Here is a 12,510-nt window from a genome sequence, read left to right on the forward strand (position 1 = left end):
ATGGAAAGTGAACTGGAGGCCCTGTGAAGGAATCTGCTGAATGTGAGGAAGGAAGGACTGAGCGTAGGGAGAGAGTGAAATATCTAAATCTAGCTCAGCCCCAAACACTCTTTGATGATCTTTGGAACTGCCATTGTCCTAAGTGGGTTCCAAATGGACAGTACTGTCCTAGGTCTTTATATATGCATATCTAACATGCAGTCATCCTAGGATATCTCTTTGCTGTGTGTATTTTCTCTGAAAGTCAACAATCAACATTCCCAGCAGGTGGGGATGGATACATTGGCCCTAGATGTGGATCTGGGCTGAGGCTCTCACCTTCCACTGCTCCTTCCCTTTCTCACAATCCAAGGAATTCCCCAAAGTCTGTTTCAACTAATACTGGATTATGTCACTTGGCTTCCACAGGACCTTGCCTTAGATGTCACAGGTCTGGTGGGAGATGGAAGCATTTCTCACAAGAATTCACAACCCATTTACCTGTGGGGTTTTGTATAGCTCCAACATTGTCCCAATTTCAGCCGAAAATGCTGATGTGGTTCCAGCAATTATGGCAACCGTCTTGCCTTGTGTCTGGCAGGTGCAGTTAGGGATGAGATGGTGCTTTCCAGTCAGCCAGTGCAGAGTGCTCCTCAGGGTGAACTGGCCACTGGTAACAGAATTGTAGAGTTGGAAACCCAGGGTCAGGTTGGGGAGGAGCTGGGGGTCCTTATTGATCTCCTGGATAGCAAAGCGGAAGGCCAGCACGTATTGGTAGTTCTTCCACAGCCACCTAAAGAGAGGAGCAACATCAGGGAGATGGGTGAGGCCAAGGAATTCAGAGCAACACCACAGCCATGCCGTGAAGCAGCAATGGTCAGACTCAGACTGTTACTGAGTGGTGTCTCAGCTCTGGCAACTGGAGGAGATGTGAGTGAGGTTCCAAGGGCTCTAGGAAATTGTGGGATTCCCCTTTGGACTCCTCTGAAGCAAATTTTGTAATGATCACATTCACCTACTCAATCCCTTAAAAAAAAGCCTTGATGTGTCCCAACATGGGATTTCACTTCTACTTAGGGGTGGAACCCAAGAGGCAAACATCTCTATTTTCAGTACCTTCTGAAATAGTTGAATACCATCTGGCTTATCAGTCATTTTATCATTTGGGAACATCTCTAATCTATTCACCAAAGCCATTTTCATGAGCCCTTTCTGTAATTTCCCTGTATCATCATTCACAGAAGCAATTTTGTTCAAATATATTTGCCTTGAAAAAGAGCATTTTTTTTCAGAATGTGAAATTTCAGAATATTTACAATGTTCACCTTAGTTTTATACACTGTTTTCCACATCACTGAATTCTATTTTATCATTTCATTTTTTTATTCTTTAACATTTTCTGCATGACTTATGCAGAATTATAATTTGTTGGTATTAGTAATGGCTCTCAAATGTTACCTGAACAAGAGTGTAGATGTTTTGTTTTCACACAGTGGATAGCTTTTTGACTCTTCTTTGAAATTTTTCCTTACTTCTATATTTCAAATGTAATTTGAGTGTCAATAAAATACATATTTGTCAATAGATTATGTGGGATTAAATAAATTTATGCGATTATCTGCTGTTTAGGTGCATTGATTCATGTGTTTGAATGTTGAAGTTGTTAGATTGTCATTTCGAGATGATTTACATTCATGCACTATGTCTACATATTTTGCAAATGGCAGTGTTTGATTTTAGGGCAAGTGCATTTTTCTCAAGTTTCACACAATTTTGTATTATTCTTACAGAATTTGAAACTTTGCTTTTTTACCTAAAAATAGTCAAATTTTGTTCCATTCAGTAAATGGTTGATTTCAAAAGCTTTTTATATAGAAACAGTGTTTACTTATAATACACTAAGTAGAACCATCAAAAAATATGCTACTGAAAACTGTTCCATACTTAGTTTAACTTATCTGAATGAAAAATAAGAACATTACATTTTGAAACATTTTGAAGTGTTTCTTACTTTTATCATTTTGCTTAATTGCAATTAATTCCCCTATAAGGTGATTTTTATTCACTCATAGCACTTGCTGTCAGCTGCAAGCTGATGAGTTTACTTCTTCTTTCCCCATATAGAAGGCTGCCGGGTCTTAAGTTAAGTCCCTGCACATTAATTTCAAGACTCTTGGAGGCTGATCAGGAGGTGAGATCAATAGAGTGAATACAAAATGTCTGTTTCTCACTCTCTGCAGTAGTGGAGAGAAAGCAGAAAATGGAAAGGGAAGGTTGCAAAAAGCAAAAGAAGGGAAGGAACTCAGCTTTCATTGATTCATTGATTTGCATTCCTGCCGCTTCTGTATATGATTTTTTTTTCAAAATTCTTAAGTGCAATCAACCACTCACAGATAGAAGGAAACACTCTCTCACAGTCTGAACCACAGTTGACACATAAATCAATGTTGGACTTACCTGTTTGTCTCCATTTTATCCATTGGCCTGGATAAAAAAGATAACTGGATCATGTTTGATTCTGGTTCTAGGAAGTAAAGGGGGAAAAACCCACCCAGTACCAGGACTCCATCTCTGTAGACACTTGGTCTCATGGAATTATAACAGTTCCTGGGAGGTATGTCCTGTGAACTGTATAAGGAATTCAGGAGTATGTTGAGAAAAATCACAGAAAACAACATGTCAAGTGAACCCAACATAAAGTTAAAGGCTGAAGTCTTTGCTCATATTAAGAGAAAATTGTTTTGATTATGTCTGTTGCCTCAACCCCTGTAGGGAGACCAGATTTTTATGTAGGGCACAACTGATGCTAGTATTTCTGTATGCCCTCAAGCTGTAGACAATATGTGCTAACTACTGAGTCACACAGGGACACAACCAGAATCACAAGGAAGAAATATCAAAAGAGTCTCAAGGCTGAGGCCTTGCCATAATGTCCCTTTGATAAGAAGAGCTCTGGCTTTTATATATTTTATTGCTTCATTTCTGTCCCATCCAGGAACTCATGGCATCACCCTGCCCTGAGGCTATGCACCTGCCACTCTCCATTATGGGGAAAAACAGCTTTGGAAAACATGCTTTGGACTCTCATTGCTCCCTAGGGCATTGCTGGGACAGAGCTCTGTAAACCTGTGTGCACAGGGGCCAAGAGTTGTTAGGCCACTCAACTGTTTTGAGGCATTTGGCAACTGTAGAAAGAATTAACATTGGAATTAAAAAAACACACTCAGTTTCATCATTCCACATGACCATTCACCAAGAAGGTGAAAGGTCACATTTGCCACTGATGACCATATGTGCACCACAAAAGTCTCTTCATGGCTCTGCCTAATATCTCTCAGCCCATAGTACTTTAACAGAGAAACGGGCTTCATGAATTGCTAATAAGTCAACACACCCAGAGAAGGGCAGTAGGTCATCCCTGAACTTACCATTATACATCATCTTGTGTAAACTAATTGTGTTCATAGTGCATCAAAATACAGTAAAGGTTCATACTTCATCTCTTCTCACCTCCCTCTGTTTCTGGTTCTTCTTACGGAACGACACCTCCTTAAATGCAGTAGGCCATTCTATCATCTCTGCACTGATGAACAAGCTTTGGTCATATGCACTCTTGCAGAGAAACTCCAGTTTTAGCCAACTACCCAAGACCCAGAGGAAAATCCACACACTCTGGATATCATGGTTTGCCACAAGGTGTCTTGATCATGGAAGGATATATCGTCCCAAACACTATTTGTAAATTGGATTTTCCTTGGAAGTGCTGAAGCTGTAGGACAGTCATAACTGGAAAGAGAGAGAGCACTCAATGAGATGTGGGGGATGCAAGTGTACTCAGCAGTCCTTATTTTCCCTCAATCTCCCTATCGTCAAGGTTTCTTTTTGGTAGAAGCTGAGTTTTTGTGTTTGTAGTATGGTAGCCACTGTGACATGAGCTCAAATGATGAAAAACATTTGTCCATGCACCCTTACAACAAATTGGTGATTGATTTAACTCGATCAATAAATGTAGTTGCAAGAGTGGCAATGGTTGGATGCATCTTTATGGAAGCTAATCGTAGTTCTTCAATAACATAAGCAAAACATGGATGGATAGGTTACTGTGATTTTTGTGTAGGTTTTTTAAAAATTGTTTTTAAGTTGAATAAATGAAATTCAAGGTTAATTTTTGATACAACAAATACAAGTCAATCCACAGATTATCAGAGTTCACAATTTCTGTTTAAAGACACCTTGTGTTATCTGGTAGGTCAAAACTTACAAAAATGTATACAGTTTATAAATGCAATTGTATGTATATTTACTTATATTATTTTACATCTCTACCCTTGGACTATTTAATGAGAGTGTGATTTTCTTTGATATTATGAGAATCTGGGTATGACCAAAAATAAAACTTCCAAATCTTCTGACTATATTTAAATTATTTATAGTTTGATCTAACTCTTGCCTTCTGGGTCATATGATTTCTAATTTAGGATATATGAGGAATATATCTTTGGAATCCCTTGAAAAATTCACTTGTTTTCTAAGGACTGTCTATAAGTAGGGACACAGATATTTTCAAGTCCTATTACTATAAATAAAAATAGAAAAAATTACAGGGTGAAATAAATTTCTGAGGTTAATTTTTACATATGGTTATTTGCCTTTTTCCTAGACTTTAATTTTTCCAACTAGCTTAATTAATGAGTTTGTGCTATGTACATGCATATACGAGTCCTAAATATATTGTACATGTTAGTGATGTATTCAGATAATAAAGGGATAAAATCCAGACAAATACATCTATAATGTGTGAAGAAAAGGCTTCCCCAGTAACTAGTGTTATTGTTTTCAAGAGGAGCATCAGTTTCCTCTGCAAATGCGCGCTTATTACATGATGATGTAGAGTCTTGTCAATGTACACATTGTGGAAAAATGCTTCTTCACAGGGGTACAGTGTGGATCATGGCAACAACATGGAACATTGTTGTGGATGAGGCCATCCCCATGCTGCATTCCATTGTTGTGAGTACAGATAAGATCACATTTCACATGCCCCTTGCTTTAAGGAGAGTTACTCCTTGCTAAGAGCATGGAAGAAAACATGCAAGATTCCCACAGGCTGTATAAGTTTTGCGATTCCAACTGAGAAGGCATGAACTTTGCACATAGCATCATCAGGACAGTGGTCTTCCCCTCATCTTTTCTCCAAGTCTCTGGGAGCACAACCCCCCACTCTTTTTTTTTTTTTTTGACAGGAAGAGTGGACAATAAGGGAGAGAGAGAGAGACAGAGAGAAAGGTGTTCCTTTGCCATTGGCTCACCCTCCAATGGCCGCCGCAGCCGGCGCATCATGCTGATCTGAAGCCAGGAGCCAGGTGCTTCTCCTGGTCTCCCATGCGGGTGCAGGTCCCAAGGACTTGGGCCATCCTCCACTGCACTCCCTGGCCACAGCAGAGAGCTGGCCTGGAAGAGGGCCAACCAGGACAGAATCCGGCATCCCGATCAGGACTAGAACGCAGTGTGCCTGTGCCACAGGCAGAGGATTAGCCTATTGAGCCATGGCGCTGGACACAACCCCCTCTCTTAAAACCGCTGTTATATGTTCACTCTGAAACTAATGTAAATCTTTACTGCTTTGATCTCTCCCAATTTTGGGGTTCATATTTTACCATAGCATAACCTGAGTTACCTAGGAAATACAATCAATTTCCAGCCCAGAATCCTCCAAAGCTACTGTGTTCTATGTTTGGCAGTGATATGTGTGAAAGAATCTGGGATGGGTGTACTCATTAGCAAAGCCCTTAGATCGCTTGAGTATTTTATCATCATTCAGTATTATTATTTTTTTAACTTTCATTTAATGAATATAAATTTCCAAAGTACGATTTATGGATTACAATGGCTTCCCCCCCATACCGTCCCTCCCACCCACAACCCTCCCCTTTCCCACTCCCTCTCCCCTTCCATTCACATCAAGATTCATTTTCGATTATCTTAATATACAGAAGATCAGCTTAGTATATATTAAGTAAGGATTTCAACAGTTTGCTCCCACACAGAAACATAAAGTGAAAAATAATAGATGATTTTTTTAAATGATGATGAAATCAGATCAGACCTATTGTCATGTTTAATCCCAGTGAGAGTCAAGTTGGGAGTTGATAATTTCTTCTTCTTCTTTTTTTTTTTTTTTGCAGAGGATCAGTTTAGTATACATTAAGTAAAGATTTCAACAGTTTGCACCCCCATAGAAACACAAAGTGAAATATATTGTTTGAGTACTCATTATAGCATTAAATCTCAATGCACAGAACATTAAGGACAGAGATCCTACATGAGGAGTAAGTGCACAGTGACTCCTGTTGTTGACTTTACCAATTGACACTCCTGTCTATGGCATCAGTAATCTCCCTATGCTCCAGTCATGAGTTTCCAAGGCTATGGAAGCCCTCTGAGTTCTCCGACTCTTATCTTGTTTAGACAAGGTCATAGTCAAAGTGGAGGTTCTCTCCTCCCTTCAGAGAAAGGTACCTCCTTCTTTGAAGACCTGTTCTTTCCACTGGGATCTCACTCACAGAGATCTTTTGCCAGAGTGTCTTGGCTTTCCATGCCTGAAATACTGTCATGGGCTTTTCAGCCAGATCCGAATGCCTTTAGGGCTGATTCTGAGGCCAGAGTGCTATTTAGGACATCTGCCATTCTATAAGTCTGCTGAGTATCTCACTTCCCATGTTGGATCACTCTCCCCTTTATTTTTTCTATCGGTTAGTGTTAGCAGGTACTAGACTTGTTTATGTGCTCCCTTTGACTCTTAGTCCTTTCATTATGATCAATTGTGAACTGAAATTGATCACTTGGACTAGTGAGATGGCATTGGTACATGCCACCTTGATGGGATTGAATTGGAATCCCCTGGTATGTTTCTAACTCTACCATTTGGGGCAAGTCAGATTGAACATGTCCCCAATTATACATCTCTTCCCTCTCTTATTCCCACTCTTATGTTTAACAGGGATCACATTTCAGTTAATTTTCAACACTTAAGAATAACTGTGTATTAATTACAGAATTAAACCAGTCATATTAAGTAGAACAGACAAAAAAGCTACTAAGAGGGATAATGTATTAATTTGTTCATTAACAGTCAGGGCTATGCTGATCAAGTCACCGTTTCCCATAGTGTCCATTTCACTTCAACAGGTTTCCTTTTTGGTGTTCAGTCAGTTGTCACCGATCAGGGAGAACATATGGTATTTGTCCCTTTGGGACTGGCTTACTTCACTCAGCATGATGTGTTCCAGATTCCTCCATTTTGTTGCAACTGACTGGATTTCGTTGTTTCTTACTGCGGTATAGTATTCTAAAGAATACATATCCCATAATTTCTTTATCCAGTCTATCGTTGATGGGCATTTAGGTTGGTTCCAGGTCTTAGCTATTGTGAATTGAGCTGCAATAAACATTAGGGTGCAGACTGCTTTTTTGTTTGTCAATTAAAATTCCTTTGGGTAAATTCCAAGGAGTGTGATGGCTGGGTCGAACGGTAGGGTTATCTTCAGGTTTCTGAGGAATCTCCAGACTGACTTCCATAGTGGCTTGACCAGTTTGCATTCCCACCAACAGTGGGTTAGTGTCCCTTTTTCCCCACATCCTCGCCAGCATCTGTTGTTGCTAGATTTCTGTATGTGAGCCGTTCTAACTGGGGTGAGGTGAAACCTTATTGTGCTTTTGATTTGCATTTCCCTGATTGCTAGTGATCTTGAACACTTTTTCATGTGCCTGTTGGCCATTTTGATTTCCTCTTTTGAAAAATGTCTATTGAGGTCCTTGGCCCATCTCTTAAGTGGGTTGTTGGTTTTGTTTTTGTGGAGTTTCTTGATCTCTTTGTAGATTCTGGTTATTAACCCTTTATCTGTTGCATAGTTTGCAAATAGTTTTTCCCATTCTGTCGGTTGTCTCTTCACTCTCCTGACTGTTTCTTTTGCAGTACAGAAACTTCTCAATTTGATGCAATCCCAATAGTTGATTTTGGCTTTGACTGCCTGTGCCTCCTGGGTCTTTTCCAGAAATTCTTTGCCTGTGCCAATATCTTGAAGGGTTTCTCCAATGTTCTCTAGTAACTTGATGGTGTCAGGTCATAGATTTAGTTCTTTAATCCATGTTGAGTGGATTTTTGTGTAAGGTGTAAGGTAGGGGTCTTGCTTCATGCTTCTGCACGTGGAAATCCAGTTTTCCCAGCACCATTTATTGAATAGACTGTCCTTGCTCCAGGAATTGGTTTTAGATCCTTGATCAAATATGAGTTGGCTGTAGATGTTTGGGTTGATTTCTTGTGTTTCAATTCTGTTCCATTGGTCTATCCATCTGTTTCTGTACCAGTACCATGCTGTTTTGATTACAACTGCCCTGTAGTATGTCCTGAAATCTGGTATTGTGATGCCTCCGGCTTTGTTTTTGTTGTACAAGATTGCTTTAGCTATTCGAGGTCTCTTGTGCCTCCATATAAATTTCAGCACCAATTTTTCCAGATCTGAGAAGAAGGTCCTCGGTATCTTGATTGGTATTGCAGTGAATTTATAAATTGCTTTTGGGAGAATGGACATTTTTATGATATTGATTCTTCCAATCCATGAGCATGGAAGATTTTTCCATTTCTTGGTATCCTCTTCTATTTCTTTAAGGTTTTGTAATTTTCATCGTAGAGATCTTTAACGTCCTTGGTTAAGTTTATTCCAAGGTATTTGATTGTTTTTGTAGCTATTGTGAATGGGATTGATCTTAGAAGTTCTTCCTCAGCCATGGCATTGTCTGTGTATACAAAGGCTGTTGATTTTTGTGCATTGATTTTATACCCTGCTACTTTGCCAAACTCTTCTATGAGTTCCAATAGTCTTTTACTAGTGTTCTTTGGGTCCTCTAAATAAAGAATCATGTCATCTGCAAAGAGGGATAGTTTGAGTTCTTCCTTCCCAATTTGTATCCCTTTAATTTCTTTTTCTTGCCTAATAGCTCTGGCTAGAACCTCCAGAACTATATTGAATAGCAGTGGTGAGAGTGGGCATCCCTGTCTGGTTCCAGATCTCAGTGGAAATGCTTCCAACTTTTCCCCATTCAATAGGATGTTGGCTGTGGGTTTTTCATAGATTGCTTTGATTGTATTGAGGAATGTTCCTTCCAAACCCAGTTTGCTTAGAGTTTTCATCATGAACGGGTGTTGTATTTTATCAAATGCTTTCTCGGCATCTACTGAGATAATCATATGGTTTTTCTTCTTCTGCAGTCTGTTAATGTGGTGTATCACATTGATTCTCTTACACACATTAAACCATCCCTGCATACCAGGGATAAATCCCACTTGGTCTGGGTGGATGATCTTTCTGATGTGTTGTTGCATTCTATTGGCCAGTATTTTATTGAGGATTTTTGTTTCTATGTTCATCAGGGATATTGGTCTGTAATTCTCCTTCAATGCTGCATCATTTTCTGGCTTAGGAATTAAGGTGATGCTGGCTTCATAGAAAGAATTTGGGAGGATTCCCTCTTCTTCGATTGTTCTGAATAGTTTGAGAAGAATTGGAGTTAGTTCTTCTTTAAATGTCTGGTAGAATTCTGCCGTGAATCCATCTGGTCCTGGGCTTTTCTTTGTTGGGAGGGCCTTTATTACTGTTTCAATTTCTGTCTCAGTTATGGGTCTGTTTAGGTTTTTGATGTCTTCCTGGTTCAATTTAGGTAGGTTGCATATGTCCAGGAATCTATCCATTTCTGATAGGTTTCCCTGTTTGCTGGCATACAAGTCCTTGTAGTAATTTCTGATGATTCTTTTTATTTCTGTGGTGTCTGTTGTTATGTTTCCTTTTTCATCTCTGATTTTATTGATTTGGGTCTGTTCTCTTCTTTTTTAGTTAGTTGGGCCAATGGGGTGTCAATTTTGTTTATTTTTTCAAAAAACCAGCTCCTCGTTTGGCTGATTTTTTGTAATGTTTTTCTTGATTCAATCCTGTTGATTTCTTCTCTGATTTTAATTATTTCTCTTCTTCTACTAGATTTGGGTCTGGTTTGCTGTAGGTTTTCTAGATACTTGAGGTGAATTGAAAGCTCATCTATTTGGTGCCTTTCCAATTTCTTGATGTAGGCACCTATTGATATAAACTTTCCTCTTAACACTGCTTTTGCTGCGTCCCATAAGTTTTGGTATGTTGTGCTGTTATCCTCATTTACTTCCAGAAAGTTTTTGATTTCTCTTTTGATTTCTTCTATGACCTATTGTTCCTTCAGGAGCCTGTTGTTCAATCTCCATGTGTTTGCGTATGCTCTAGGGATTCCTGAGTTGCTAATTTCCAACTTCATTCCTTTATGGTCTGAGAAGCTGCATGGTATGATTCTAATTCTTTTGAATTTGCTGAGACTTGCTTTATGGCCTAGTATGTGGTCAATCCTAGAGAAGCTTCCATGTACTGCTGAGAAGAATGTAAAATCTTTAGCTGTAGGATTGAAAGTTCTGTATATATCTGTTAGATCCATTTGGGCAATAGTGTCATTTAAATCTACTGTATCCTTGTTGATCTTCTGTCTGGATGATCTGTCTATTTTTGAGAGTGGAGTATTGAAGTCCCCCAGTACTATTATATTGGGGTCTAAGTCTCCCTTTAAGTCCGTTAATAAATCTTTTAGATAAACCTGTGCCCTGTAGTTAGGTGCACATACATTGATAATTGTTATATCTTCCTGTTGAATTGATCCCTTAATCATTCTGTTGTGTCCCTCTTTGTCTCTCTTAATGGTTTTTGTGGTAAAGTTTATTTTGTCTGATATTAAGATGGCTACTCCCGCTCTTTTTTTCATTTCTGTTGGCATGGTATATCTTTTTCCAGCCTTTCACTTTCAGTCTGTATGGATCTTTGTTGGAAAGATGTGTTTCTTGTAAGCAGCAAATAGATGGGTTTTGTTCCTTAACCCAATCAGCCAATCGGTGTCTTTTAACTGGACAGTTCAGGCCATTCACCTTCTATGTGACTAATGATAAGTGGTAACTTTGCCCTGCTATTTGCCAAAGGTAAGTTCTAATATATGCTTTGAATTCCCTGTGATCTTTTGCTGTGAGCTTTCCTTCCTTGGTTTCCTTCCTTTACCTTCTTTCATATTGATGACCGTGTTTCTTTGTTTCTGTGTGTAACACATCTTTAAGCATCTTTTGCAGGGCTGGACGAGTGGCCACAAATTCTTTCAATTTCTGTTTGCTATGAAAAGTCTTTATTTCACCTTCATTCACAAATGATAGCTTGGCAGGATATAATATTCTGGGCTGGCAATTGTTCTCTCTTAGTACCTGGGCTATATCTTGCCATTCCCTCCTAGCTTGTAGAGTTTCTGATGAGAAGTCTGCTGTGAGTCTGATTGGAGATCCTCTGAGAGTAATCTGACGTTTCTCTCTTGCACATTTTAGGATCTTTTCTTTATGTTTCACTGTGGAGAGTTTAATTACAACGTGTCGTGGTGAGGATCTCTTTTGGTCGTGTTTATTAGGGGTTCTGTGAGCTTCCTGTACTAGGATGTCTCTGTCCTTCTCCAAACCTGGGAAATTTTCTGCTAGTATCTCACTAAAAAGGCCTTCTAATCCTTTCTCCCTCTCCATGCCTTCAGGAACTCCTAGAACCCGAATGTTGGTTTTCTTAATAGTATCCTGAAGATTCCCGACAATATGTTTTAGATTTCTAATTTCCTCTTCTTTTCTTTGGTCTGACTGTATCCTTTCCTGTTCTCTGTCTTCTAAGTCCGATATTCTCACTTCTGCTTCACCCATTCTGTTTTTAAGGCTCTCTATTGTGTTTTTCATTTGATCTATTGAATTCTTCACTTCAGTCACTATCACAGTTTCCTGTTGTACTAGTTGTTTCATTTCATTTTGATTCCTCCTTAATATTTCATTTTCACGAGAGAGATTTTCTATCTTGTCCATTAAGGATTTCTGTAGTTCAAGAATTTGTTTTTGAGAACTTCTTAATGTTCTTATCAATTTTTTGAGATCTGCTTCTTGCATTTCTTCTATCTCATCATCTTCATAATCTTGAATTGGGGTGTCTTTTTCATTTGAGGGCATCATGGTGACTTCCTTGTTTTTATTACCTTGGTTTTTGTGTTTGTTATTTGGCATATTGGAGATATTTGGTTTCTTCACTGTGGTGCTTTTTCTTGTTATACTATGACTCTAGATTAAGTGGACTCTCTGTTTTTGATGGAGCCTTAGGGCTTGAGATGGGTGTGGCCTGAGAGCTCTGTTTGGTGTGCCAAAGGTGACACTCCCAGGTTAGGCGTGGTAAACCTCTCTCTCTCTTTTTTTTTGATTCAAAGGGGAAGTCATTCTGCACAGCTGAACGAAGTTGGAGGTAGTTAGCAGGCAAATGATATACCCACAGGAGCCAGAGATTGGAAGCTGTTTCCCAAGGACCACACAGGGAATCTGTTTGGCCCTCAGAGTGGGCTCAAATTCTCCTTCAGTCTCCCACTGGGTTGCCAAAGTTACAGAATTGTAGCATCTCTGGAGAG

General features: G+C 39.2%; 1 protein-coding gene across 1 annotated transcript in view; it reads right to left on the reverse strand.

Annotated features, from left to right (window-relative positions):
* LOC138847799 (vomeronasal type-2 receptor 116-like) overlaps positions 1 to 12,510 on the reverse strand; it is a 42,956-nt gene that overhangs the window by 10,490 nt on the left and 19,956 nt on the right. The window contains exon 2 of the mRNA XM_070067607.1: positions 481 to 772. Within this exon, the coding sequence (XP_069923708.1) occupies positions 481 to 772 (292 nt within the window). The remainder of the gene's footprint in view (positions 1 to 480; positions 773 to 12,510) is intronic.

This window comes from Oryctolagus cuniculus (genome assembly GCF_964237555.1).
Source record: "Oryctolagus cuniculus chromosome 16 unlocalized genomic scaffold, mOryCun1.1 SUPER_16_unloc_1, whole genome shotgun sequence".
In the NCBI taxonomy this organism is placed as follows: Eukaryota; Metazoa; Chordata; class Mammalia; order Lagomorpha; family Leporidae; genus Oryctolagus; species Oryctolagus cuniculus.